Source organism: Phalacrocorax carbo, chromosome 24 (assembly GCF_963921805.1).
Source record: "Phalacrocorax carbo chromosome 24, bPhaCar2.1, whole genome shotgun sequence".
Classification (NCBI taxonomy): Eukaryota; Metazoa; Chordata; class Aves; order Suliformes; family Phalacrocoracidae; genus Phalacrocorax; species Phalacrocorax carbo.
The window spans coordinates 7,853,841-7,881,651 of NC_087536.1; the positions used below are offsets into that span (position 1 = coordinate 7,853,841).

The window sequence follows — 27,811 nt, forward strand, 5'->3', positions numbered from 1 at the left end:
TCCCACTAATACAGTCTCTGAGAGCCTCACAGACTGATACAATAATCTTTACAATACAAAAGTAAAGTGATTATATTAAAATCATAAATAATAACTTTAACTTTTGAGGTGCTGTAATTAAATGACTAATTATTACCCCTTTGTGGCTCTCAAATGTGTAATTCCCAACAGTGATTTGAATTAGACATTTAAAAAACCTTATTTGATGCTTAAAAATGCATTTGGTACAAATCATGGCTGTAAAGAAGAAATTAATATCTAGGTCACTAGGCAATATTGGAGTAAATAAACTGACCTCCGGCCCATTTGGGGCGGGGCGGGGGGAAGCTACAGCATATCAACAGAAAATAAGATCTGATATAAACTCTGAACTGTGCTGGGTTTTGCGTTCTGACCTAATCAGTCCATTCACCTTACTCCTCTTCCAGGCACGGTGATGTCACTGCTTAGGAGGTGTGCCCACCGTCGTGAAGCATCATCAGGTGTAAAGGCTCAGCCCCGAGCCTTTGAAAGCTTGCGCAGCAGCACTCACCAGCTGGCAGTTGCCTCCCTCCCCACGTAACACAGGCAGTGTGCTCGGACAGCTGATTTGCTGCCATAGAAAGGACATCTTTTTTGTTGTTCTTGTATTTATGTTTGTTCCCAGCAGAGAAGTAAAATTGGAGAGTTATTTGTAACAGCATCTGCCTGACTCAGAAGCCCAGAGGTCTGCTATGTGAACGGAGACACCTGTTTTAGTTACACTAAGGAATCGCTTGGCGTGGAGTTTAGATGCGTTTTTGCATGACAACTGCCATTTTCGTGCCAGCTGGATTCTGTTTCCAGTAGCATTCCTACTCCGCAGCAAACAAACCGGCGAAATAATCACGGAAAACATTCCACTAGCTGCCCCTCGCTGCAGGAGGTGGGTTACTTCGCATGCTTCACAGACCACGCTACGGCGTTGGCGCAAAACAAGGGTGCCCCTAATTCGGAGCCGGTGCGGTTGTCGAGGCCACGGGCCCCGGTGGCCCCAGGGTGGACTGCTGTTCTGACCAGCCCGCCTGAAGGTAAGGGGACGAGCCGCGGCCCCCGGTCCCGGGACGGACGGCCTGACCGACAGCCGCGCCCCTCCACCCCCGCGAAGCGGGTGCCGGCGGCCTGGGGAGGTGAGCTCCGCCCCCCCCCGCGCGCCCCCGCCTAGCCCTTCGGCGCGCGGGCCTGCCCCGCGGCGGCGCCCCCTGCCGGCCTGCGGCGGGTGGCGCGCGTCCTGCGTGAGCGGTGGGCGGGGATCGCGACGCGCGCTCAGGGGCGGCCCGCCCCTCCTGGGGCCTGCAGCCGGCGGGGCATTGTTGCAAGACGTTGCGGGGCGCGCTCCCGGGCCCGTCCGGACCCCTGGCACAGCTACTCCCGCGGCCGTATCCCAGCGCGGCGTCCCGTTCTGCTGCGTTACCGTCCGTACGCCTGCCCCCCGGCCTGTCGGGCGTGGCCGTTAGCGGGCCGCCCAATCAGAGCGCTCGGTGCCGAACCTCCGCCGGGAGGGGTCGGGAGGAGGCTTGTGGCGCTGCCAATCGGCGCGCCAGGGGGCGGGGCTTCCGGCGCCGCGGGGGCGGGGGTCGGCAGCGGGGCCTGGCTGCGGGTGCTGACGCGGGGCGGCTTGGAGGCGCCGGCCGCCCGCCCGTCGCAGCCATGATCCACAGCCTCTTCCTCATCAACGCCGCGGGGGACATCTTCCTGGAGAAGCACTGGAAGAGTGTCGTCAGCCGCTCCGTCTGTGACTATTTCTTCGAGGCGCAGGAGAGGGCCTCGGAGGCGGAGAACGTGCCGCCGGTGATCCCCACGCCGCACCACTACCTCCTCAGCGTCTACCGCCACAAGATCTTCTTCGTGGCCGTCATCCAGAGCGAGGTGCCGCCGCTCTTCGTCATCGAGTTCCTGCACCGCGTCGTCGATACCTTCCAGGTTCTGCCGGCGCGGCCGCGCAGGCCCCCTCGGGCGGAGGGTTGGCTGGTGTCTGCGGGGATGAGGGGAGGGGGAGCCCCCGGTCCCTGCCGTGCTGCAAAGGGGAGCGGGGCGGGGGGGTGAAGGGGAGCCCTTCCAGTCAGCAGCAACTGGTTTTCTCTTTTTCCTGTCTCTCGGTTCTCATCCTGCGCCTGCGAGGATCTTAGAGCGGGTCTTGAGGGCTTGTGGTGGTGCGGAATGCGCTGCCTAGGGTGAGGGTGGATTCAAGATCAGCCTGTGCTCACAGGAAGGACCTTTAAGCCATCAAGATTTATATTTCTGTTTTGCAGCCTTGTCTCTTCTAGGAGCTGTGAACTAAGATCGAGCTGGCCTTGTTCTCACAAGGAGTTTTAGCGATTCATAGCTATGTGCTTCAGTCAGTGACAACCTACCTATGTTCGTATATCTAGCGATATTTCTTGCAAGCGGATTTGCCTCCTCAAGAAGTGGGTCGGAGGAGTTGCCCCAGAGCAGCCATGTTCCCTCTGTGCTGTGGCTGACATGGCTGCCGGTCAGTTTAGGGAGACAGTGAAGATGTCTGTCTTCTGCCTGCCAGCAGCAGATTGTGTAGTCTGGATGTGGAATGTCTTGTGACCAGCATCCTTCCAGAATACAGGGAGGTCAAACTTGTACCCAGCCATATAGCTTGGTCAAACAAGTATCATGTGAGCTTTTTCTTCCAGGCACCGGTCAGAACCTGAGCATAGGCCAAGTCACGTCCCGCTGAGTTCAGGGAGTGGACTGGCTGTTTGGGGCAAAAATGTAGCAAGTCCGTCACTTAGATCTTGGTTTTTACGAGGGGGTGAGGCGTGAGTGTGTCTTCACTGGCTTGGCCGTGTGTTATAATCTGATATGTCTGAAAAAGAAGTAGTGTTTTGTACACAGTTTGTGGATATTCACGCTCTGTGCGGAATGCCTGATCTCTTTAACTGCTCTGAGTAACTAGAAGCTCAGGTTTGTGTTTGCATGCGCATGCTCGCTTTCTCTCTCTGGAAAGCTGCATGAAGTCCCCACAGAATAAAACTATGAGTAAATTAAATGTCCAATTTTTAAAATTGCTGAATTATTGGGACTGCTTCCTGTAACATATGCTGAATCTTGAAAGATCTCCACTTGGTTTGCTATAGCACATTGTGTTACAGGTTAACAATTTGACTTGGTATCTTTTTACTGCAAACTTCAATATTGAAAATTATTGTTTTGGAGTGGGAGCTGAAGAAACAGTAGAGGAATTAAGCTGGGGAATAAACTGGTCTGTGGATCTTTTATGATTCATGTTCTAGGGTTCTGCTTTATACACCTCGTAAATTATTAGGAAGGAGGGGTTTGTTACATGGATAGAATTATTTTGCAGGCTTCAGAATACTGGACTTCTGCTATTAGTCCAATACATCTCAGGATGTGTAAGCAGTCTGTACACCCCAAGTGGTATGAGAATGAAAAAACACAGGTAGTGTGTTAGATGGGCTTCAGAAGTATTCTTCTATAAAACAAACATGGACTTAAGCAGAATGAGCAGAGAGTTTGAAGCTGTGCTTCCCGTATATACCACATCAAAATAAATTCTAGAAAAATATTTACAGAAATGAAGTTAGTAATTGTATTATTGCCTATATGTATGCAAGCATTATAACAAAAATAAATTAAAAGCTTTGATGAGGAGAGGTTGAATTCCTTAAACAGCAGTGCTGCTTAGTTAAACTATTGAGAGTACTGTGGGTAAAGACTAGGGCAGTTGAGGAAAGATACACAATACTGGAGTCTAATGAAAGGTGTCACTGCACGCAAGTCAGTAGTGGCTGCAGGAAGAAAGTTTTTCATATTAATATTGCTGCTTAATCGGTTGCAACTGAACTGCATCCAAGTGCTAATTAAAAAATCTGTTAGCTGTCAAAGGATATTAATAAGAGCAATTGGTAAAGCAGTGATTTGCCAGCGTGCTGGGGCAGTGGCAGAGGTATGCTCAGAGTTGTGCGTGTCTGTTGGAGCGGTCAGCCTGTCTGATGTGCTTGTACAAATACATGGAGTTTCAGTGTTGTTTCCCCTCCCTCAGGAAGAGGCTTGATTTATTTCTGTGTGGGAGGACACCGACCTGAATGATCACTAAAACTGTTTCTCAGAGATTGTTGAGTAATTATTTCTTTTGCACAGGATTATTTTGGTGTCTGTTCAGAGGTGATGATCAAGGACAATGTTGTGGTGGTTTATGAGGTGCTGGAAGAGATGCTGGACAACGGCTTTCCATTGGCAACAGAGTCTAATATTCTTAAGGAACTGATAAAACCTCCCACTATCCTGCGAACAGTTGTCAACACCATCACAGGTACAGGGAAACAAAAAGCAGATAAACTGGGGAGGCTGTGTGACGATATTCCTGCATAAGAAAATTAGGACATGGGTGAAGAAGATTTATCTTGTACTAAACCATTCCAAACCCCAGCCATGGGTGTACTTAGGGAGTCCTGCGGTAGTGCTTTGCTTTGAGGTTCCTTCCAGTTGCAGCACCAGCTGCACTCCCCCCTTGCCTCCTTCCCTGAAACAGACAGATTACATTTCCAGGTACAGCCATGACATGACTTCCTGGATGGGTTAATTTGGTGTGGGTTTTTTGTTGGGGTGGCTTTTTGTTCTGTTTTTAGCTACACTTCCCCATGCCTTATGTGGTATGCTTTAGCATTGGATGTGAGAGAGATGTAAATTGTAGAATACAAACAGTGAGTCTGGAAGAGTAATTGCTCTCCTACAAAGAGAGAGAGGTTCTTGGAGATTAATTACAATTAAATTATACGAGGCCAAGGACTTGTTCCAGAGCATTGTCTAACTTTTGTGGTTGTTGTGATGCCTTTCTTTTCCAGGAAGCACTAATGTGGGTGACCAGCTTCCTACTGGACAGCTATCAGTGGTGCCTTGGAGACGTACTGGTGTAAAATATACTAACAATGAGGCGTATTTTGATGTGATTGAGGAGATAGATGCAATCATTGACAAATCGGGTATGGAAGTTGCTTCTGGCTAAGATGAGGGTAACTTGTCCTGATAGTGCCTGAAGAGCAATTTAGGGTTTCACAAAGGAGCTCCCCCATAAGTGTGGGAAGCTCTATTCCTTTTCTTGCGCTGGAATGTTGCCAACTTCTAGGTGCTGTTCTGTCAAAAATTTGAGAGAGGTACCAAGGTTTTCACTTGTCCTTGTTCCTGAGGTCTTGTAAGCAATTCTTTATTGGGAAAATAGTGCTATGCGCAATTTTAATTCGCCTTCTATCTCCTTTGCTTTTGTGCACCTTAGTCTTGTTAGAATTGGGAGCTAGTTGTCATTGGCCATTAAAATGGATGTTGCTGGTGTCAGTGGTTCTTATTTGCATGCATCTACTCTAGAAGTTGTTGAGAATGAGAAAAAATGTTGAGTGGGCCGTATAATGTGCCATGACATTTCATAAAAATAATAAATTTCCTCCCTCCCCATTAATAGTTTTTCCACACTGGGATTTTTTTGATCAGGTTCACATAACCTCCCATGTTTACTGTATTGTCGCAGGTTCCACAATTACTGCTGAAATCCAAGGGGTGATTGATGCTTGTGTCAAGCTGACTGGGATGCCAGACCTTACCCTCTCCTTTATGGTAAAGCTCAAGGATGTATCTTTACTTAAGTATTTTGAAAAGGGTTTTGCAGCCCTGCTACTAGGATCTCAGTCTCATGCTGATGGATTCCAGTAGATCAGAACCTGGGTATGCCAAACAAAAAGAGAAAGAACTGACAATGGAAACTCTTGGTGAACTTCAACAAATTTGAGCCTAAAGGTTTTATTTTCAGATTCTTTGTTAAAAGTACTGTTAGAGTGTGCTGTGACTTAAGTTTCTAAGATATGGTGCTTTGGGCAGATATCCTAAAGGGTTAACTTTTTTATGAGTATGCATCAATGTAATTATTTGACATGACTGAATTTTCTAAGATAGGATAGAGGTTACTGAGTACTGCTATCACAGAATCATAGAATGGTTCAGGTTGGAAGGGACCTTTACAGGTCAGCTAGTCCAACCCCCTGCAGTGAGCAGGGACAATCACACAGATGTAACACCATCAAATGGCTTAATGTTTCTGACTGTAGATACCTTCAAGAGGGCAGAGCGCATCAAATGGTAGGACCTTCATGGACAGAAGATTGAGGAGAAGAAGAGGAGGTTATTTTAAGTAGTACTGCCTTCACTAACTTTGTGACTTTCTTTTATTTCAGAACCCTCGGTTACTGGATGATGTCAGCTTCCATCCATGTGTGCGTTTTAAGCGCTGGGAGTCGGAGAGAATACTGTCCTTCATTCCACCTGATGGAAATTTTCGCTTGCTCTCCTACCATGTCAGTGCTCAGAAGTAGGTGATGAATGTAGTGCTGTGAATTATGAAATTTGGATCTTTCTGGCTTGGGAGAAAAAAAAAAAAAGGAATTGCTTTTAAAGATCAGGTGGCATGTTGTGCCAAATGAAGCAGAGATGTGTGGTACCTTGCACTTCTCCTTTTTAAAAACACATTTTCTCCTTGTTTGAAAAATGCTGGCTGACCAAAAAGAAATGACAGAATCACTGCTCCAAAGACTGGTAGCAGATGAACAAGCTAGAGAGGGAAAGAATTAGACAGTATGGAGTAATCAAGGTGTTGATTTTCTATGTTTATTAAAAACTTCTAGAATAAAACAAGATAGTTTGGTAATCTTTTTGGGGTTTTGGCATCTCTCTTAATAGAACTACAAGTTCTTCACTGTTTGCACTCTTTTCTAGAAGCAGCTTACTGAATACTAATTGGAGTTAGAGATGCTAAAGCATTTTGTTAGACTTTGTTGACTTGTCTCAAGTAGGTGAAAGGAGTGGGAAATCCAACTGAAAGCACAAACATGAAGTTCAAGTGCTGCTGCACCGCCTGGAACTACTTGCCAGCTTGGTTGTGACATGGCAAAACATTCCGCATTCCTTGCTCAAGTCTCCTGTTACATTGGATGTAGTTACTTGTCCTGTAGAGAGGTAGAAAACTAAGATACAGCAAGCTTGATTAAAAGAAGTGTAATTAAGACTTGAGAACAGGATTCTGACTTTGCTCTTACATCGAACAAATGAGCATTGGGTTTTCCTTCTCTTTTAAGGAGATTGGTTTCCAGTGTTTTCAGTGTAGGAAGGAAGGACTGCATTAGGAAAAGCAAAGATAAAGGTGAGAGATTGACAAGGACTTTATTTTCATGTCTTTATTCTAGTCTTGTGGCAATTCCTGTCTATGTTAAACACAACATCAGTTTCCGTGATAGCAGCTCACTGGGACGTTTTGAGATCACAGTGGGGCCGAAGCAGACTATGGGGAAGACTGTAGAGGGAGTGATGGTCACTAGCCAGATGCCAAAAGGTGTCTTAAATATGACCCTCACACCCTCTCAGGGAACACACATCTTTGATCCAGTTACAAAGGTAAGAGGAAAGACAGAAATTAGATTTATTATTTTTTTTTAATCTTTTTTAACTTTCAGCAAATGAAGCAAATGAAGTTGAGCTGTTCATGCTTGTGTCAACACTTCCTTGAACGTTGCTTTTCTGAAGGCAGTATCTTTTATTGGGTGAAAACTTTATCTGGACAATTGCATCCTAGAAGTTGTCTTAATCCCCACAACATATAGGTCAATGTCTTGAGCGAATTGTAGTTCTGGTTGCTTGGTGTGTGCAGAAAATCCAAGAACTGGTATTGTATGATGAGGCATTAGTCTGGTGGATGGTTTACAAGCTTCTGCATATCTAGTTGTTATGCCTAGTACTGCATGATAGACTTGGTCCTTTGCAAAAATGGAGGATTTGGGCTGGTTAGTGGGTTTCAATTTGTTTTGATGTTCTAGTTTTGTTGTTTGGTGGTTGTCCCTGGAGTTCACTGCCTTCCCCCCCCCCCCCCGGCCTTATTGCAAACTTAAAGTTGATTGTTTACCCACAGTAGAGCCTCAAGCAACACTGCTTCAGCCACTTGGAAAGGAGGCAATTCTGCATTAATTTTTGTCACTGTTACACACATGAAATGGGGCCTGTAGCACAAGTAGTGGAAATATAATTCATGGTAGGCTTTTGGGGAACCTCATGGAAAGACAGAGGGAGAACAGAGGTCCAAGGCTGCTGCTTCTTAAGCCTGTACTGTGTCTGTCCAACATGAAAGGCAAGATAGTAAGACAAAAACCTTTTCCATAAAGCAACATTAAAAGCTGTCATTGGAAGGGGACTATTCTTTAGAGGGTGTTGTAGCATTTCTGCTTCACTGCTGCATTTTCTGTTCCTTGAAGTTGCTGTCCTGGGATGTGGGGAAAATAAACCCTCAGAAGCTGCCAAGCCTGAAGGGGAGTGTGAGCCTGCAAGCTGGGACATCAAAACCAGATGAAAACCCCACCATTAACCTGCAGTTTAAAATTCAGCAGCTGGCTATATCTGGTAAGTGACTGTCAGGTAAAGAAGCTGAATATTCTCTGCTGTGTCAGTGCTCACTCTGCAGGTAGCTGAAGTAGCTCTGCAGGACTTCTGAAGTACATCCTATTTTAAATGTGTTCTTTAAGTAAAAAAATTGCATGCTTTGACTACAGATACATGGATTTGTTCTCTCTGATGCTCTGTGAAACAGCCTATCTACATTTCCCTGCATTTCATTCTTTCAGGGACCTATAAAGAATTCTAGGGTATGGGTGTAATTGTAAAGAATTATTCTGACAATTAGCAGTTGTCAGCTTTTCTCCGTTCTGTTTACTGCTTGCAAAAACTTTCCCTATGCTTTCCGCACCTCTAGTATGATCTTCTGTTCCTTTATCCTGAAGGCCTGTCTGCTTTGTTTGTGGCAGCAGTCTTATGCTGTGTTTGTTTACCTTTAGGACTGAAGGTGAATCGCTTGGACATGTATGGGGAGAAGTACAAGCCCTTCAAGGGGATAAAATACATGACTAAGGCTGGCAAGTTCCAAGTCCGAACCTAGAGGATCCCGATAGTGAGGAAGCGTACTCTCCTATTTCTCTTGTCCGTGGCTGTTGGATGCAGCCTCTTACCCCATCCATCTGTTTAGGGTTGCTCCCTTGCCTGTAGTAGCATGAGCAGGAGAGCCAGTGCTTAGGGTGCTGGGGAGCAGGGAAAAGTAAGATTGACCTGAAATCATCTCATCCCTCGCTGAGTCTGGAGAATTTGGAAAGATGCAGATGGGAGAGGTGTTCAGGTCCCTTGGGATTAGAGAGTCAGCTATGTAAGCTTGTATCACCTTCATTTTGCTGTCTTAAAGGAAGTTCTAGGGATTTATTGCCTTTTGTAACTCCTTTTCCTTATATTTTGTCTGGCTCTATCCCTTTGAAGATGATACAAAGTTGAATTTCCACAAACTTCATCTCCAGTGTGTTGGTCTGGCATCTGCCCTTCTCCATCACTGGGCATTAGGGTGGAGACACGTATAGTTCTTGGAAGCAGAGAGATCATCTAGCCTCATTCTGCCTCAAAGAGACTGGAAGAAGTGGAAAAGTAGATTGTCCCACCTGGGATGGGAAGTTAAGAAGCCTGAGATTGGGGATGGTGCCACAGAGGGAAGAAGGGAAGATGTGGATGCTTTTTCTAGATATTTCATAAGCCATCTTGGTCATCAGGTATCTTGAATCTCTGGAGATGGACTGGAAACCCACCCAAATTTTAGTATGATATTTTATGAAGGGCTGACTGTAGCACACGTGATCTTGTAACTGATGGGTGGTGACATCTCAATGTAATTCTGCATCTCTTCTTATTTCGTCAGTATTTGAAGGTAGGGATTCTCCTAGCTTCTTTAGGGACTCAGGGAAGATACAGACAGGCGGGAGAAGTTTTGTGGACACACAGCACTCTGATGGAAACTGAAACTGTGGCTAAATGAAGATGATTGCTATTGTAACTTGTTGGAACCTCTTTTTGTCTCTGCCTGCCTATTACAAATGAAGGTGATACTGCTGTTCTCCTGCTCACCGACGTCTTTCCTTGAGATAATTGTGTCCTGGTACCTCTGTAGTGTTTCTGGCTGTCCTACCTCATTCGAGTTCCTGTACCAATCAGCTGCTGTGCAGGTGAATTCAAGCCTACGCTGGATTTTTCACTGGGACCATCTGTTCTGCAGGAGCTGTTGCTGCATCTGCCATTCCAGTCTGAGCTTCATCTGTACAGCAAAAATATGAAATGAGAGGCATCTGCACTGTTCTTTATTGTCTGTAATGTGCTCATTGGCCACTAGATGCCAATGTGTTTTCTCTGTGGCAGCAGAACTTGTCCCTAAGCTGCTGTGCAAGTGACTACAGGTCAGGTGGCTGTGCAGCATGTACAGTTCATACGTGTGAACAGAACAAGGTGACCCTAAATGAAGGATAACATACATTCTGATTTGCATGTGATGCACACTTGCAGCGGATGAGTGGCATCTTGCTTGTGGAAATGCAAGTTCCAGTGCAACTGATGAATGCCATAGCAGGTGGCCTTACTGCTGAGCGTGTTCAGTGCAAATACCACCTTCAGCAAGGGCATCAATAAAATTCATTTTTACATGTCATCTGTGTCATTTCAGAGTGGTTTGTGTGGGCTTTACAAGAAATGCAGTTGGTATTTGAGGAGGAAGGTAAATAATGCCAATTGGATTGTGGCTAGTTGGTGTCTTAGGGAGATAAATGTCTGTCTGTAGTTGGGAGTGTAAGCTTGGGACTGAGTCACTGTCTGAAAAGCTACAATTAATTACTTTCTTGGTAATTTTTCTTAACGTTTCCCCAAAGGACTACTGAGCTCTTCCTAGACCCTCAGTGAAATTGTCTTTAGGAATGCAGCTAAACCATTTTTGTTCGTGAGGTAGGGTTTTGGGTAGCAGGCTAAGGGCTGTGCTTTAATTATGAAGACAGTGAAATACCTCTTCACCTTCCTGCTCAAGTACTGCTATCATCCTTTGGCTTTGTAGCTTTGTTTTTTCAAGTATCTTTTCTTCCGTGCTTAAGTGATTCTTGTTACTTGAGATCTTGAAAGGCTGCTTATATGCATAAGGGTGTCTGGCATAACCTTATGACAAGCTTTCTGTATCAGTCTGACATGTCTGCAAGTTGCAATGGAATGAAAGATGAAGTGGGGAGCAACATCAGTGAGATAACTTGGTAGATGATGATAAAAGGAGTTTTGGAGGGAGAAATACAGAGTGTTGCACTTCAGTTACAATAAATGCTGAAAGAACTTGAACGTGATGATACCGACTGTGAAGTGAGTGGAAAGATGAGGCAAGCAGATGGCAATCATTATTGTCTTAGACCTTGTCTCAAGACGGTGCTACTCTGTGCTGGAAGAGGACAAGTAGGATAAGAAGAGGAAAAGCTGATGTAGAGGTGGAAACCATCTTGGGGATTTTTATCAGGGAGGGATGTAATAGGTAAAGAAGCCAGAGAAATGCAGTCAAATGCACTGAGGTAGGTGGCAGCAACTTTTGAGAAATGAAATGCGAGAAGTAAGGTTGGAGAAACATCAGTTCTAGTTAGTGGACTGGTATTTAGTAGATCTCACAGATTAAGGATCTGTTACAAAATGAGAGATAAAGAAGCATTTGGAAAAAAAATTGAGTCTATTCTGGGCCCTTTAAGTCAGCTACAGAGAAGATGTCACAGAAGACAGAGCAGGGTGGAAGGAAGTAGCTAGTACAGAGATGGCAGCTAAGGCTTGCATAGCTCTCTTATTACCTTGGATATTTCATCTAAGGGTACTTTCAAGGAGCTGGTAATGGCTGTGATGTAAAACTGTTCTCTGCAACTTATATTTTTGAAGGATGTATTTTTCTAAAAGATAGCAGTATCAGGTGTGGTTCAGTTACATTTTACTGGTGGCTGTTAGATCACATCAAGCTCAAATAACGTATTTAATAGACTGAATTGTCAAACAAAAGTTGTGTTCTTGAGGATACTTACCTGTGTCACTCATCGGAACAGTTTTGGGTGTTTTACAGGCTGCAAATATTTGGCAGGCTTGTGAATGGCAGGATAGTGAGGCATAGCAGCACTTGGAAATGGGTTTAGGGGAGAGGAATGGAAATTAAGTTGTCTTTTTCTCAAGGTTTATACTTAATAAAATACAAATAACAACAAAAAAAATCACACTCAAAAACCTGCACTGTGACTCTTTTTCAATAAAAATCTTGGGTTTGGTTTTTTTTTTGGCCTTCCACTGGCTGGAATATGTGATTCATTGCTGAAGCTAACTGGACTTATACCCCTGTTTCTCTGAGGACATTATGGAAGATCTCTTCGAGGTCAGTTTCTAAGGTGGTAGCTAGAAAGACATGGACCATTTGTAAAGCTGCCATTTACAAAACCCATTTGAGGAAGTAATGGCTGTCGTTACCAAATCTCTCTTCTGTACTTAGTTTCTCTATGTGACTGGAGGCTGTCCTAGTAGATCATCAGAGAGTTCCTTAAAACTGTGAGAGTAAACATTTTGAGTTACAATGTTTTGCCTTTCCCAAATAAAGCAGACTAGTTTTCTAGCTACAATGCCTGATTGATACTAATGCTAAGCTCCTTTTGTAGCCTCAATATAATGTTTTTCCTTTTGTAAAATGGTAGCCACACCTGCTTCCTCTTACTTTATACAACAATTGGACAGGAAAGAATCTCTCAAAGAGGCTTAACTCTTAGGATGTGTATAGATACCATTTAGCGTCACACAGCAACTGCAATGCAAGTAAGTAATGCTTGATTATTGAGATTCTAGTTCATGGTGACTTGGTTATACCTGTCCTGCTTTCTGTTACGTGACCTATGCAGCCTTGTGACGTTTGACCTGATCTTTACTTGGGGATGTAAATCTAGCAGCTGCCTGAAATTGCCATCATTACAGTTACCCTTTGCCCCACCCTGCTGTGCTAAAGAAAGAGCTTTTGCTTTCATGTCAGATGATAATGCATAGAAATTTTAATAGTCAAAAAGTAATGTGTTGATTCTGTGGCAGATAAGGCTGGTGGTGAGATTTGTACCTGTTCGATATTTATTTAAGTATTTAGTTCCTACCAGGAGGAAAAGCAAGTGGAAGAATGGAATGTCCTAACAAGTGTGCCATCCTGGATTTGCTCAGAGAGTTTAAGCTCAGACCCAGTTAATGAATGAGTTCCAAATTGAAAAAGCAAGTAGTATATTGATATGGAAATAAGCAGCCCATGCCTACAGCCTTGCTCTTTCTATTGGAGTCAAGCTGAAAGCAGCTTAAATAACCAAAGTAAAATAGTATAAGGACAGAGCTTAAGCCTGACTGGAATGTCTTCCAAATTTACAGCCAAATAAGGAGGGAGATGAAGTTTTCAGAAAACAAAATCTGTCCCCTTTGCCTTCAGTTCACACCCATTCCCAAAACAACATAGCTGTTCACAGGATGCATGATTCTCTCTCTTGGTTTATTCTCTCAGGCCAAAATTTATTTTTAATTGTACTCATGTGATCTGATGCAGGGAGAAAGCTTGGGGGTGGGGGGGAGAGGAGTGTTAGTTTCCGGTTACCTGTAACAAGGAAAGGAGAGTGATTTGAGAATGTGCCCTTCCCACATGCTGCAGTTTGTCGTCATCTTGTACTGAAAGTCACAAGCATCTGGACCAACAGAACGCCCTGTCAGCGTCCTTAAAGCACCCAGATGGAAGCTGGGAGGGCATGGCCGCAAGAGTGTGGATAGTTCGTTTTTCTTTCTCAGGGTTTCATGTTGTCCTGAATCCAGTCAAGATAACGATTCACATTTGTATAAACACCAGGCATGTCTTTGCGGCCACAGCCTATTCCCCAGCTGATGATTCCAATTAGATACATACGATCATCCTTCATACAGACCAGAGGCCCTCCAGAGTCACCCTACAGAGAAGCAGCAGGTTAGTAACAATCTCCTTTTTTGTTTGTTTGCCTGTTTTTGTGTTGGTTCCCCACACACACACACTGACTCTAGTGGTGTACTTGTGTCTACGGAAATACCCTACGCAGCACACTCAAAAATCAAGAGCTCTTAGTAACAGCACTTTCACATAAGCCACTTTTGTGTTCCAGACTCCCTCAGTGCTGCTCCCATGGGGAGAGACCCCAACTAACACTGAAGTGTCTAACTTTGTATGGCGTTCATTTATGACATGTAGGTGAGATGTTGATGAGAACGAGAGGAATGCTCTTATTCAAGCTATGAAGGTCCAGGGTGGTGTTTTATACTGCTGTGTGTAACAGTAAAACAAAATTATTAAAGAGTGTTTTTAAACAGAAAGGATGCGGATTGAATGCATGCCCTCCTTTTTCCTCATGTTTTAGGTGCTCATTCTCCACCATCTTTTGGCCTTTATTTTTCTTTTCTCTGTTTTTCAGTAGAGCAGCACCCCCTTCCTCTTACAGAACCTCCTGCTGAGTGTTTTGCATGCTCACATAAGAGAAAATATTAGGAAGTGCTGCTAAGGTGGAGTTTCCTGCTCAGTTTTGTGCTATTTCCTACATTTGGGACTTTCAATCTGTATTGTTCTGGTTTGCTTGGTTAGATGTAGCCTGCTTTCCCAGCTATGAGGGGCAGGGGATGAAAAAAGAATGAGGAGCCATCAGTTCTGTTCAGTGAAAGTCTACTAGAACTTCCGCGTAGCCAAGTGCAGAACTTAAAAAATTTTCTGAGGCTTTTTGTTTGGTTAGCTCCGACTATCAAGGACAGACCTAAAAAGAAAAGAGGACCAGAATTGGGTTTACCTTGCAGGCATCATCAAGGTTCCTCGTGTCTCCTGCACATAACATATTGTCTGTAACTGTCCGGTTGTCGAGATGCTGTGTTGTGCACCGACTGGCTGGAAACAGTCTGACATGGCCTTCTTTCAGGTGCTCTGAATAGAATGGAGAAACTGGAAGAAAAATGACAATATAGATATGTATATATGTCTGTGTGTATATATTTAAAAACAAAAATTGCGGTTCCGTTTCTGTAGTTTAGGGGTGTGGGGGTGGCTAAAACATTTCCTTGCCAAAGGGTCATCTTTAATTCTTGGGGGTTCTGCTTTGCTAGTGACAACAGCTTAAATCTGGCTGAGAGAGAATATTGCTTCTTTAGCAAGCTTAAATGCTAAAGAGGTTTTTGTAGGCTCCAAATTAAGGACTGCTGGGTTTCTTGGATGTGTAAGTCATCTTTGCACAGTTACATCAATCCAAATGAAATCACAGGAAGTGTCTATGAAAATCACTAACTGTATGGAACAGGATCCTGACTTTTTAACGTTAGTCCTGCACTAACAAAAATCAGATGCCCTGTCGTACACGATACTGAGTAACTGGACAGGAATGTATGTTTGTGTTATGTTGGAATGGAAGGGATTTGTTTTTTTTATTTTGGGTGTTGGTTTTACTCTCCTGCATAGCTGCAGTTGCACAAAGCTGAAAGTTGGCAGGATTGTTGTTTTTCCTTCTAGCTTTGAATTACAGTTGCAGCATCCTTTCCCTCCCAGAGAGTTTATCCTGTACTCTCTGTAGGCAATGCTGAGGACTAGCTTTAAAAGCACTTTAAAAACACTTTATGCCACACTTATATGTTAAATCTTTAAGTCTGTTCCAAAAACCCTATGGGTTCAAATCACAATTAGATCTTGTTATGATGGTTGCTTTGCAGTCTCTGTCTCAAAGAGTTTACAAGATAGAGAATAAAAAGACATTAGTAGAAAGTGCCAGTAAAATAAGAGCTGGGTTTTCTTGTTTGTTTTAAATGTAGGTCAGCCTGTGTATAATTTCAGACAGGTTTTATTCCTGTTTGTTGTAGCTCATTTTTCAAAGCATTTAGCCAGCCTCCTAATATATATCTGGGACTGTTATTTCTTTAGTTTGTTGGGTTTGGTTCTTTTTTTGCTAATCACTGTACAGCCAACGTATCTTTAGAATAATGCAACTGCCTGTAACTGTGTAGTATATTAAATCTTGACAGAAGTGGATTTATGTCAGAATGACAATATCTAAATATACTCAGTACGGCCGAAGTGTGGTAGCCCAACTGCAAATTTTCTGTCTTTCCTCCCTTATCCATTGTGCCATTTTTTTGTGTTTCTACTGTTGGAGAGTATCAAGGAAGACTCTACTAGCCCTTGCAGTTGACAGAACTCAGATGAATGAAATACAGCAAAACTTGTGTTTGTGTAAGTTATCTCCCACTTATGCTGTGCTGATATAAGCCTATATAATAATTCAGGGGTCACACATTAAGTGATGCTAAAGGCCCTTGTTTGAGGGCAGGGGACCCAAACTTCAGACATAGTATCTTCTACTTACATGTAGACATGTATCTTCTACTTACATTCTTCACTTCTGCCATAACCAGAGATCTCACATTCAGTCCAGTCAGGCAGCTGCAGTTCTCTTGCAGGGAGGCAGGCAGCACGGACAGTGTCTGTTTCAATAGCACAGTCTTCTGCATCTGAGTTCAACTGCAGCAGAGCTGAAGAGGGAAAAATATCCCCATGTCATTAACCACGAACTTGAGCCAACTATGACCTTTCCAGTCATGAGGTCAGAAAAGTTCTTACCAATATCATTGTTGAAATTTTCTGAGTCAAATCTCTGATGCACAATGTAGTTCTTCACTTGAAACTTTTGTTCATTTTTCTCGGGAGTTGCTCGGGAGGTCCTACCCAGCACAACCTTCAGCTGATTTGTACTAAAGCTGAAGAACAAGAGTCTTACTTCATTCCCCTGTTAACTGGAGTGGACCCTTCCCTTGAAGATGTGCTGTTGGAGCTTCTGCTTCTCTTATTTTAGCACTATTACTAATTCATTACCCAGGCAGTTTGACCTCAAGTGTCCTATTTGCCTTTGTTTTTTGCTCTAATTGCTTACAGTCATCATGGCAAAGTTCCTCTGCCAGCCCCTAATTGTTCTCAAGTTTCAGATGGCTCTGCATCTGCACTGACAACTTTGTTCTTCAGCTATTTGATATTCTGCTGTGGTACCTTAATGCCATGCTGCTAGTTTGCCCAATAAATGCCTGTCTGTAACGCTCAGCACAATTAACTCTATAATCTTTAGTGTAGAATGACTTACTGGGATAAAGAGCTTGCTTTTTTTTTTTTTTTTAAGTCTTTTACACTTCGAGTAAGGCTATACTGGATGCTTTCCATATTTATTTTTTTTTCCCCAGGCAGTACTGAATTGTCAACTTACCCTTCCTCAAAACAGTGAGCAGCTGACAAAACCCAGCAGGAACTGATCAGAATTCCTCCACAGAGGAAGTGCTCTCCAGGTGCTTGGCGATACTTCACAAAGATGGCAGCTTGCCATGGGTGAGCTGCAATGTCTGCATAGGAGCCACCTTTAATCCTGTACTGGCGTACTCTGCGCTGCCTTAAGCCACAGGTGGCTGTGGATGACAAACCCAGAAATTGGCTTTTTTTTTCAGGCACTCTTGCTTTGAGTGAGGGTTAAGAGCCTGTTAGTTGTCAGTGCACGTTGAGGCAGCCTGGCGTGAACTGTTTAGTATCTATCTGACTCATTCCTGTCTCTTAGGAAACTTGTAATCTGATTTGAAAAATACAGTAAGGAAACCCTGCCTTTTCTGTCCTCCATTTTTGCAATCTTCCCTTCTGGCAGGGAAAAAAAAGGCATTTCTGTGAGGATGGAGCCACAAAATCCCTTTCTACTCCAAAAACCTTTTTTTTCTTTTCCCCCAACTCTTATTTTACTGTAAGAGGCTTGAGTTTAATACAAATGACATGCAGAACATTAATGCCTCAAAGAAAGAGAAGCATCAGGAGCGCTAGGATCCTTACAGCAAGTAGGCACATTGCAGTACTCCCATGTGAGCTGATTTCCTTTCAGTACATGGCACCAGGGCTTGCTGTCATTGTCAGGATTCCTACAGCACAGGGAAGAGAAGAGATATTTGTGTTATTAGATGCAGAGAGTTTGGGGAGACCTAAAGGTGGCACTGTGACCCGAGTGTAGTCTTTTTGATTGTTCTAAAGATACAGAGGGCCCTAGGGACATGTGGAATCTGCATTTATGGGGTCTGATGTTAGAGAAGCATAGGTAGGTCAGGTGGAATAAAATTGCTATTGTGAGTGAGCTTTATTCCCAGCAGTAATGTATTTCCTGTGCTTTAATAATGCATGTAAAAGACCAGAGCCCTGCCTCAAGAGTACTGCAAAGAAATTTGGGTTTTTTTAAAAATTCTGTAACTGACTACATACCGGCAGAAATTGTGGCTTCCAAGGCCCAGCTGGTAAGCGTCTCTTCTCCAAGCAGTATATAACTTGTTGATAAGGATTCCAGAATTCCACCTCAGACAGGTAGCTCCGGAACTGGTAACACTGTGGCTGCCTCGGTAATCTGTGCCTCTTCCAGATTTGCAGTTGATGTTCCCAACTTCAATAAGAAAGCTGCACGTTAACTGATGGATGTGAACCCACCAGCTGTTCCTAACTGATTTCTGTGAAGGCATCTATAGATTAGCTATACTTACGTCAGTCTCTCGGTGTCATAAATATTAAAAGCTTAAACATGATTTAACAAGGGAGTCTCAACTTTTCAGGCTACAGAAACCGAGTAAGTCCACAGAGAACCCTTGTATACGCAGTGAATCACAGAAGCTCTGAAGTCCCTTCCCTATCCCCCTGCATGTACCTTTTGAACAGGAGGGCACACTGCAGTGTTCCCAGATGTACTTTCCCCCTTTATAGATATAGCACCAAGGTCTGGAATCCTCATCTGGGTTTCTGAAAGAGTTATGATATTATGCATCATTATCAAGCTATTGTTATTAGTCCCATGTCTGCCACCTGGTTCGGTAGCTTAATCCTGTTCTGTGGTGAAGACATGGACTGAACCATCAGAAGTCATTTGGATTGCTATTTTAATTATAAAATTGTAGAGTACACGGAGGTGAGGATGAGACAGCCAGTAACTAGCAGGAGTGGACAGCTTGTTCAATTCATGTGCAGGAAGCACTATATTTTTAGAATTTTGAGCAGGATCTGAAGCTGCAGGAAGCTGGCTTACAAAGGAAGTTTTAGGCACTGAGAAGGGACAAGGGGGAAAGACTCTGGGGTGAGAGATGTATGTATTTTGTAGCCTGTCATAAGCATCAAGCCTAGATAGATCTGAAGTTCAGGTATGTCTACAGAAGTTGCAATCGCTGCTCACGGGCTGCACTGTATTTGCACCTGTGCCGAGTGTTCTCTGCTTGGTATTAGACTGTTGCAAACAGCTGTTTCTTTGCTCCTAGCTCCTAGAATGGGCTGATTCCTGTGGCTCTGACCTGTGTGCCATCAGCCCCTCACCTGCAATAGTTGTGATTGCCCAATCCCAGCTCAGCAGCATCCTCTCTTCGGCTGCTGTATGTCCGGTCCATCAAGCCATTGCTATTCCAATTTAAACATTCAGTTCCACTCTCTGTCATGCTCCATGTACCCCTGTATGTTACTCCAGCATCTTTGTAGCACTTGACTTCAGTATCTGAACAAAAGGGCACAAAATGTTACTGTAAGGTCAGCATCCCAAACTCTGCTTTCCCAGTCTTTGCTCTGTTTAAACTTGGCTCCCAAGTGTCTTGTCTAGTAAGTCAGTGAAAATGCCTTGCCAGGCAGACTGTAAGTATACACAAAAGCCTTCAGCTCCAAAACACAGAGTTTTATTAAGATGAGAACAGGCCATGTGTCCTTCTTAAAAGTTCTTTATAGAATAAAAAGAGGCAACTTAACAAAGAGCCTAGTATACAGCAGCAGCTTCTGGGTACCTCATCCTTCTGCACTGCAGAGCTAAACCCAGCAGCGTTGCTCACAGTAATTGAGATGGCATACTTGCCTATTTCACACTGCTTCCCAGAGAAACCTTGGTGGCACTGGCAGATGAAGAGCTGTGGGGAATAATACGCCTGTGAACACTGGCCCCCGTTGTAGCATTTATTTCTAGTGCAGGCTGTGGAATAAGCAAAAGCCAGGAAATACAGTTAGAAGTAAGAAGCTGGCAATATATACCCATCTTTCCTCTCCTGTCAGTCTCCTTTAGCCTGTTGTATTTTTCCCTGCCTACCTGTTATTGTCATGTACTTACAGTCTTTTCATGTAGTGCTTACATTCCTCCTTTGCTCCATTCTCCCCACATACACTATTAGGAGCCTTCCTCAGACTCTTGCCCACTCCCGCTTAGTCCTGCCTGAGTCAGTATATAGTAGTATTTTCATTTCTATCCTGTTCTATTTCAAGCCAAGTTTTCTGTGTGATGACTCCTTCCCTGACAGTGGAGTTCTTCTTTAGGATGATTAGATGGACAGTCTCTCATCCCCCACCATTTCCTTTCTCTTTTTCATACTCACCTCTGACAGGCACAGTGTGGCAGCGACTCCGACCACTGTCGCACCTACAGTATTCTATTCTGCTCCCTGAGAGCCTGAGCCAGGTCCCCCTGTGCTGGTAAATTTCTCCAGATGAACTGTCTGTGCAAATGGCTGTAGTTGGAGAAAGGAAATCCTCTTTTAGAGATTCAGGGAAAAGACCTGACTGAGCAAAAGAACTGTCTTCTCTTTCCAGGACAAAAGTATCCATGATGGGAGCATCTAACGGGCTGCCCTTCTTCCTCCTCAGACCACAATTCTCCTGTCTCTCTCACTGCTGTGTTACTGGATGTACTTTTCCACTACTGACCGGCCTCTTTTTGAAGAGCAGAGGGAGGGCAAAACTTTGTTCTTTGAGTTGTGGGTGGTATTAATGGTCTGGTATTCTGCCTTCTGAATCTCTCATCCAGATAACCATGACAAACAGCTTTCAGGCTCCATTCGCTCAGCATCATCTGCTTCCCCCTCCGGGGTTCGCAAAGCTCCAGGTAACAAGGTTGTAGTTTGCCTGGCTTACCTCTAGATCTGGCTCCCCGTTTGAAACGTACGCGCAAGCCCTGCAAGCAAAGGAGGTTAATTCTGTGAGTAACTGCTCTCCTAAGAAAACTGAGAGAACAAGTGCCTCCAAAGCGCCAGCCCTCTTCTTGAGGGCTTGTAAATCAGGGGAGCTCTGAGCAACTGTCTGCCCCCCCGACAGTCCAATGAAGAGTGCCTTTAGTACGTCAGCATGGGTACAGAGAACTGTAAATCACTGAGTTGCCACAGTTTACCAGGTGATTGCTCGTCATCTGAACGACATGAACTTGGGATGTGCTGTATTTGCACCGTGCACGAAGTGACTATGTGCGCTTGGGGCGTTGCAAGTGCTAACTAAAGCTTGTCAGCTTTCTGCTATTTGAAGGAGGTTCAAGCAAATAATTTCCAAAGAAGTAAATGTGAACAAGCAGTTATTTTTGCTCATTGACATGCAGTTTCCCCATAAGCCTCTGTAGCTTGATTACCTTTGAGAGATGTCTCCTGCAGCCAACTAAATAAATATTTTGGATAAAGTGTTGAGGAACAAACCAATTTAGAAAGCTTCTTTATCAGGCCACAAGAGAAAGAATAACAAAAAGAAAGAGGAAGGCTGGGATAGAAAGTTTTTGAGAAAGAGACTAAGCATTTTAGCACTGTGTAAGGTTTACTCAAGCTGTACAATGCAAGGCTTAAAGTGAAGGGACATGGGAACAACTGATGTCCAGTTCTAAGTCAGAGTAACGATGAAGGTGATAACAATAGAAAGACAATTAAAGGGTGATCACAATAGGACTCTTAATTGAAAGGTGGCAGTGAACAGATACACCAAGAAAATTTGGAGAAGACTTGCTTACTGACATGAAAACCAGCCAGGATAACACCTTACTGAAAATCCCAGCTTAGAGGTAGACTACTTTGTAAAGTTTTCCTTCCTCTGCTTTCTAATGATAGAACCAGATTCTCCTGCTGCCTGATGCAGACAGCTGGAGTCTGGTAAGGAAGTGCTGCTGGAAACGCAGGAGGATGGTAACAGCATTATTTGATGAATTAGCCTCTTACCTGGCACTGAGCAGTGATGGTTGCTCCCACCAGCAGGAGGAGACATGGCAGTATGCCTTCCATTCTGAGTGTTTTCCACATCACCTCCGAATCCCTGGTTATCTATAGAGACAAAAGGAAAAATAAGATGTTGAACAAAGGCATTTTACAGCGTGAATGGAGTTCAAGGTCATGAATTTAAATCAAGGTTTTAAATTATGAAAATTCTTCTTATGTTAAAAACACACTTTCTAGCCTGCAGTTCTCAGCCATGTGGGCTAGCTGTCCTGGCGTCCCTGGTCAGGGGAAATGGCCAGGCTGGACCCAGACATGCTTTTACTTGATAGACTACAAAACCAGACAAGCTAAAGCACACCCTTTGGGATCCGGAGGAAACTCAGTGTTTCCTGGGGAATAACACTGGTAGAAGTAAATTCCAAGTCGTTTTTCCCAAGGTTGCTGGAAGCCAACGGTATCATGTGCATTATTACAGTGATGGACTTGTCTAATGAAGGAGTGTAATGCTGACTGGAAAGTGTTGCTTGAGATTCAGGTCACTGAGGCCTATCGAAGAGGTCGCTTGCAGGGGCACAAACATCTGCAGAGTCAGTCTGTGATAATAATGGTTTAAGAGGATTTGCATTTCTGCGGAGACTGCTTCTTTGAGTGAGAGCGAGGGCTTTTCTGTTGTGTAGAGGATGCGCCAGCAAGGAGACTTAGGTTGTTGATAGGTAGGGACAGCACTGCCATGTCTTTGATTTTCAGTATTCCTACAACTTCTCCCCGGCTTAGCTTTTAGTTTCTACTGTTGTCATATGCTTTTGCTAAAAATGGAGAGTATGGCAATTGGGTTTTGGCCTGGCATTCTCATTTATTGGTTGCAGCATTTCCTTCCTTGTGTCACTTCCATACACTCACAGCTACATCTTACTTCCTCTAATCCGTTCAACAGCTTTACACTTCAGACAAAGCCTTCTCCCATCCCACATGAAGAGTTTCTGCTTCCTCCAGACTAATTTACATAGTCTGTCTCCTACAGCAGTAGCCTTGGGAGAGAACCTCCAATGGTCTGTGGGTGATCATCAGCTGGTATGGTGTGGCTGGGATTAAGGCTGAACCTGGGTTTCTGCCTCCATTCATCTCATTTGCTTTGAAAATCTACTTCTCTCTTCACTCATCAGAGGATGATTTCCTACCTGGTGAAATTGCTGCTCTGACCTGGCCACAGATAGCTATAGGAAGGACATTTGGGTACTGTGATCCATCTGTAATCCTTCCTACTGTAGCAAAATTTATTTCTGTCTGGCCTTGAGCCTGCAAGTTTCTTGGCAGAAGAGTGAATTTAGATCTCTGTAGCCACTCACTGCAGTGAGATGCACTACCCTCTTGGGTACTAGTTTCCCCTCCCCCAGTTTGCTTCCTGACAAAGGAGGAAAAATTATTTCTTTCACTGAAGCCAAGTGCCTGTGTAAGCACTGACTTGTTTAGGACAGCTGCTGGCCAGACAGAAAATTCTCAGCAGCTCATAACGCAGTGGCATCTTGAGCATATACAAAACTTTACCACTGAAATTAAGCAACACGGGTTTTTTCCCTTGCTGTAATAAACACCATTTCTAATCTCATCCTCATAGCAGAAAAATGCACTGGATGTGACAGACAGAGGCAGTGAAGGGCTTTCTGAGGTGGTCTGGTGCCTATGAAGGCAGTGCACTTTGCTGTGGGCTTCCAGCTCCTCCGATAACCCCTGTAGGAAAAATCCCTGAGAAGATGTATTTTGCCCATTCTTTTATCTTGGTGACCTTGTAGTAACTGTAAAAGAACAGGCAAATGGATGTATAAAAGAGAACTCCAGTAAAGCCTGACCTTAGCAGCATGACTTTGGTAGCTAGCAAAGTTCTATTTTATATTTAGAAACACTGCTGAACTTACGGACTTTAGATGAGGATTTACTGGTACGCCACCAGGACTCTGTTGCGGAGGGAAGAGGCTGTTGTTCATGGCAAAGCTTAAACTAGTAAGATGGATACAAATGATTTTACAGTGTCAGAAGTTTAGCAACTTAGTGCCCTTAGGAGTTTTTGGAAACATGGCATTATATAGTAAGGTCCAATACATCTATTAAAAATTATGAAGGTATTATAGATTTTCACAGCTGAGTAATAGCTTTTAAGGACTGGAGTTGTCATTACTATGTAATCCGAAATCTTTACAATAAGACAGATAACTTTACCACAGATTTGCTGACTTGAACCCATAATTTTCTTCCTAAAAGTAATAGTTACTTTACTGCATGCAGGAGTATCTCTTTTTTACAATTGAACGAGACATAAGTAATCACTAGCGTGAACAGATTTAGCCTGATCCTCTGTACTAACCAAAACCGCTGCAGCAGTCAGTCTAGATGGCCGAGATGATGAATCACGAGAGCGCGATGTAGATGGGAACCCCCCTGCTTTGAATGAGCCCAGCACCAGAGGTTCATTTTCTCTCTTGCTTTGAAAACATAATGCCTCCTATACAAACCGAGAGCTGGGAGCAAGGTAGAGTAGCAGGCAAGAAGACAAAATTTCGTTCCCAACCTCTGCAATTGATCTGCATTTCCAAATCTTCTAGATAATATTCAGGCACTGTCTCCCTTACTATCAGCTTTTTATCATCTACATTGTATGATCCCTGAGCAAGTAGAAAGCTACTCCAATTATTTGAGAAAACTACTACTTTCAGAAATTAGGAGCTCAGGCTCTGTTTATGTAAAGCCAGAGAAGGCAACTGGATAATAGCTGATGAAATTGGAGTGTGACTAATATTAACAAATTAGGATTCAAGGCTAAAAAGGCAGAGAGTTTGTGGGTTGTTGTTTGGTTGGTTTTTTTTGAGATTTATTCAAAGAAAAAGCAAAAGGCACAAATGCTACAGTCTCTGAAGCAGAACTGGGAGTACAGCAGGACAGTTTAGGCTGTGGTTTCTCATCATTAGACCACACAAAGAGGAGACTTAAGTTGCAAGTCAGACTGAAAAGATTCACAGGAACAGCTTCCAAGAACCTTAGTTACTCCAAGTCTTGTCACACAAAGGTCACACCTTGATGATGAGATCTTTGTAATTCAGAGCATATCTCAGGGATTTGTATTAGTACGCAGACTTTGTGGTATACTTTTTATATACTTTTAAGCCCTTTCTCACCTCTTAGGAAGCATTTTGCATTGTAGAGCAAGCCTTTTTAAAAGCTGTAAGAGCTATTTCCAAACAGGCATTGACTTCAATTGAATTGGAACTAAATCAGCAGCGTTCCCAAAGCTGAAGCGGACAATCTGAACTGCTACCCAGAGTCATCTGGTTGCTGCTGTAACCCTGTGCTGTATTATCCTTACTTCCTGCAGCTGGAGCTCATTACTGGAGCTATGCAGGCTTGTGTTCGGCATCCCACAGGAGCAAGCTTTTAACTTGCTAATTGTTAGTACTGCTGGTCATCTTTGTTGCTGTCTGTGGAGAAGGCTTGAAGTTCTTAGAGCTTTAAGAAATTAGATTCTGCTAGCTGAGACCTTGTTATGGGAAGGTTCATTCAGTGAAGCTACTTACCTGAGTTGAGCTGCTTTGTTAGAGTTTCTCTCTAGGAAGCACTGTAAAGAACTGTTGAGTCCTCATTTCTGAGGCCTGCTGAGATGCCCCCAAAACAAGGCAACACTGGTGAAATAAGATTTTTTTTTTTTTTTTTTGTGGGAGGACAGAGTGTCAAAGCTGGCTTAAGTTAGAGGAAGTCCCAGCTGCGTGAAACCAGCAGGAAACTATAGCTAGTTTTCAGGGGGGAGGGGGAGACATCTTTCAAATTAAAAAAAAAAGGCATTTCAGTCTTGGAGACTGACATGAAAGGAGGAGTCCCTGTTTAAAAAGCACCTGCATCAAGTTTACGGTTATAATTAATTTTATCCCATATCTGCTTGTATAGCAGACTATTTCTAGTCTTACACAGCACGTGCTTATACTGCAGAATGTGACAGACAGTCTCCCTAAATTCACCTTGCATTGGATGCCACATCCTTTCTTCCACTTACTCCTGCTGCCCCTGTTCAGGCTAGCTTACCTTACAACGCTGCAGCCCGCCCTTCCCTCCTTCCCCATCTCCATGGGGGATGCCTGTCCATCCACTGGTGGCTGCTGTCCCACCGTGCATGGAGGACTGGTAACAGATGTTGCCAGATGTTTATTTTCCGTTTTGGGAAAGGTACAACTTAGGCCAGTCAATTGGAATGTTCCGAATGATAAGCCCTATCAAACTGAAACCATATGGGTCTTTGAAAAATACCATGTTTACAAGACTCTAAGCAGAAATCTGCAAGCAGTGTGCTTTCTGGTAGGGTTCTCCTAAACAGTTCGTGCCCTCTGCTCTCACCCTTTCACAGTATCACAGAATGGTGGGGTTTGGAAGGGACCTGACCTCTGGAGATCATCTTGTCCAACCCCCGTGCTTGAGCAGGCACACCTAGAGCAAGGGGCACAGGAACACATCCAGGCAGGTTTTGAATGCTTTGCTTCATCTCTGATCAAAAATACTCTAGCAATAAGCCAGAGGCCTAGATGTGGTGCTCTGACATTTCGATTCTATGCTTTCAAGTACATTTGGACATAAAGATATAGGATATCCTAAATTTATCTCTTTGCTGAAGCATCAGCAGCAGGAATACTTTAAATCCCACATATTAATTTATTATTATTATCAGCCCTTCTGAGCATTAAGAGTGTATTATCCTACCAATGTGGAATAAGACCTAAAAAAGGGATGTATTTTATCAAGGTCGAACAAAAAGTAATTAATAGAAATTAAAAGTAGCTCTCCCCCCCCGGCCCCCCGTATGCCTCCCAATAACCTAGTATGTCCGTTCCAGAATACTTTGATTCTGAATCTACAGCACTAATAGCTTTCTTGCTGATGAACAGCTATCTTGATCTAGGTCAAGCTAAAGACTGCAAATCCTTGCTGCTTTTCCCTGCCTTCTGGAGAAAGAGCTTCTGTATCCCTTTCCTAAACTGAGCAGGTGAATATCAGAGTCGTACAATTTCTCTTTAAAATATAACAGTGGACAGACTTCTGCTTTTGGAGAAAAGAATTTAAAAAAAACAAACCAAACCAAAGTAAGATTCTGTAGTCTTCGAAGACATCAGAGGAAATGGATGTTTCAAACTCTGGCTTCGTTTTGGGAATCATTCTCAATATTTCCTGTGGTTTTGGCCGCATTTGAAAAGAAGCGTGTTTAGGGAGAACTGAAGAAGACCCGCCCTCCTCCTCTTTGTCCCTCCATTACCCTGGTTGGGAGCCTGGTGTGAAAGGCATAGTCTGATCTCTCCCAGGAGGACGATAAATTATTCTTTCACAGCTAGCTCTCTGGGTCTCTCCTTACCATCAAGATGTTTGTCGGTAACTCTTCCTTTGTTTTAAGTTCTTCTGCTAATGTTCTTTGTGCAGGGGACTCCTCCCTGCCAACTGCTCAGAGCCTGAGGCTGTCAGCCCTTTCCCTGGAATAGCTGAAGCTTGCTTGAAACAAAAAAAAGCTAGCAGCTTTACCCAGCATTATGAATCTCTTCAAAAGCTGAAAGGCAATAGCTCAGTTAACTACCATGGTGCTTCAGTGGGATTAATTAAATATTATTATTTAATAGTATTTAATGACAATGCCACTGATGTTGAAAACGGGAAATGCACTTTCTGAAACAGGTGCTGAGCAGTACCTACCTTTTTGCCTTTTTCTCGTCTGTATTCTGCTGATGATTTCCTTTCCAGACCCGTCTGGGGTTGTTTTTTCTGCGCCTCTGCTCTGATCTCTCCGAACAGCTCCCGTCCTACTTAAAACTCCACTCGAGGGGGTGGAGACTCGAGAGGGCAGTGGGGCGTGCTTCCCCCCAGCCCTTCCAGAGGATCGGGGGATGGTCTGGGGCAGTGCCCTGTGGCC

General features: G+C 43.8%; 2 protein-coding genes across 4 annotated transcripts; one reads left to right on the forward strand and one right to left on the reverse strand.

Annotated features, from left to right (window-relative positions):
- The first annotated feature begins 1,580 nt into the window (after nt 1-1,580).
- Nucleotides 1,581-10,531, forward strand: AP3M2 (adaptor related protein complex 3 subunit mu 2). The gene is made up of 8 exons (XM_064472700.1): nt 1,581-1,941; nt 4,132-4,303; nt 4,836-4,973; nt 5,513-5,598; nt 6,213-6,346; nt 7,218-7,425; nt 8,277-8,421; nt 8,853-10,531. The coding sequence occupies exons 1-8, from the start codon at nt 1,669-1,671 to the stop codon at nt 8,951-8,953; spliced, it is 1,257 nt and encodes a 418-aa protein (XP_064328770.1). The 5' UTR covers nt 1,581-1,668; the 3' UTR covers nt 8,954-10,531.
- On the reverse strand, nt 9,578-27,781 carry PLAT (plasminogen activator, tissue type). Of its 3 annotated transcripts, none has more exons than XM_009515023.2 (14): nt 27,595-27,781; nt 21,886-21,987; nt 20,828-20,867; nt 20,293-20,424; nt 19,782-19,895; nt 19,259-19,433; nt 18,603-18,694; nt 18,170-18,344; nt 17,750-17,835; nt 17,145-17,340; nt 16,511-16,647; nt 16,282-16,422; nt 14,700-14,848; nt 9,578-13,838 (listed from the first exon to the last, which is right to left on the reverse strand). In XM_009515023.2, exons 2-14 carry the CDS (start codon nt 21,964-21,966, stop codon nt 13,680-13,682), a joined length of 1,677 nt encoding a protein of 558 aa, XP_009513318.2. In that variant the 5' UTR covers nt 21,967-21,987; nt 27,595-27,781; the 3' UTR covers nt 9,578-13,679. The 3 variants fall into 3 exon arrangements, with proteins under 3 accessions (XP_009513318.2, XP_064328768.1, XP_064328769.1); XM_064472698.1 differs by lacking the exon at nt 27,595-27,781 and adding an exon at nt 25,948-26,052; XM_064472699.1 differs by lacking the exon at nt 27,595-27,781 and adding an exon at nt 24,242-24,518.
- Nucleotides 27,782-27,811: the final 30 nt, after the last annotated feature.

Coding starts and splice junctions, on each gene's coding strand:
- AP3M2 (XM_064472700.1), top strand. CDS start 1,669: ATGATCCACAGCCTCTTCCTCATCAACGCCGCGGGGGACATCTTCCTG. Junction 4,304..4,835: donor AGTTGTCAACACCATCACAG/GTACAGGGAAAC, acceptor TTTCTTTTCCAG/GAAGCACTAATGTGGGTGAC. Junction 7,426..8,276: donor TCTTTGATCCAGTTACAAAG/GTAAGAGGAAAG, acceptor TGTTCCTTGAAG/TTGCTGTCCTGGGATGTGGG.
- PLAT (XM_064472698.1), bottom strand. CDS start 26,037: ATGCACGGTGGGACAGCAGCCACCAGTGGATGGACAGGCATCCCCCAT. Junction 18,345..18,602: donor TGTGCCCTCCTGTTCAAAAG/GTACATGCAGGG, acceptor TTCTTATTGAAG/TTGGGAACATCAACTGCAAA. Junction 14,849..16,281: donor TTATGGCAGAAGTGAAGAAT/GTAAGTAGAAGA, acceptor TTTTTCTTCCAG/TTTCTCCATTCTATTCAGAG.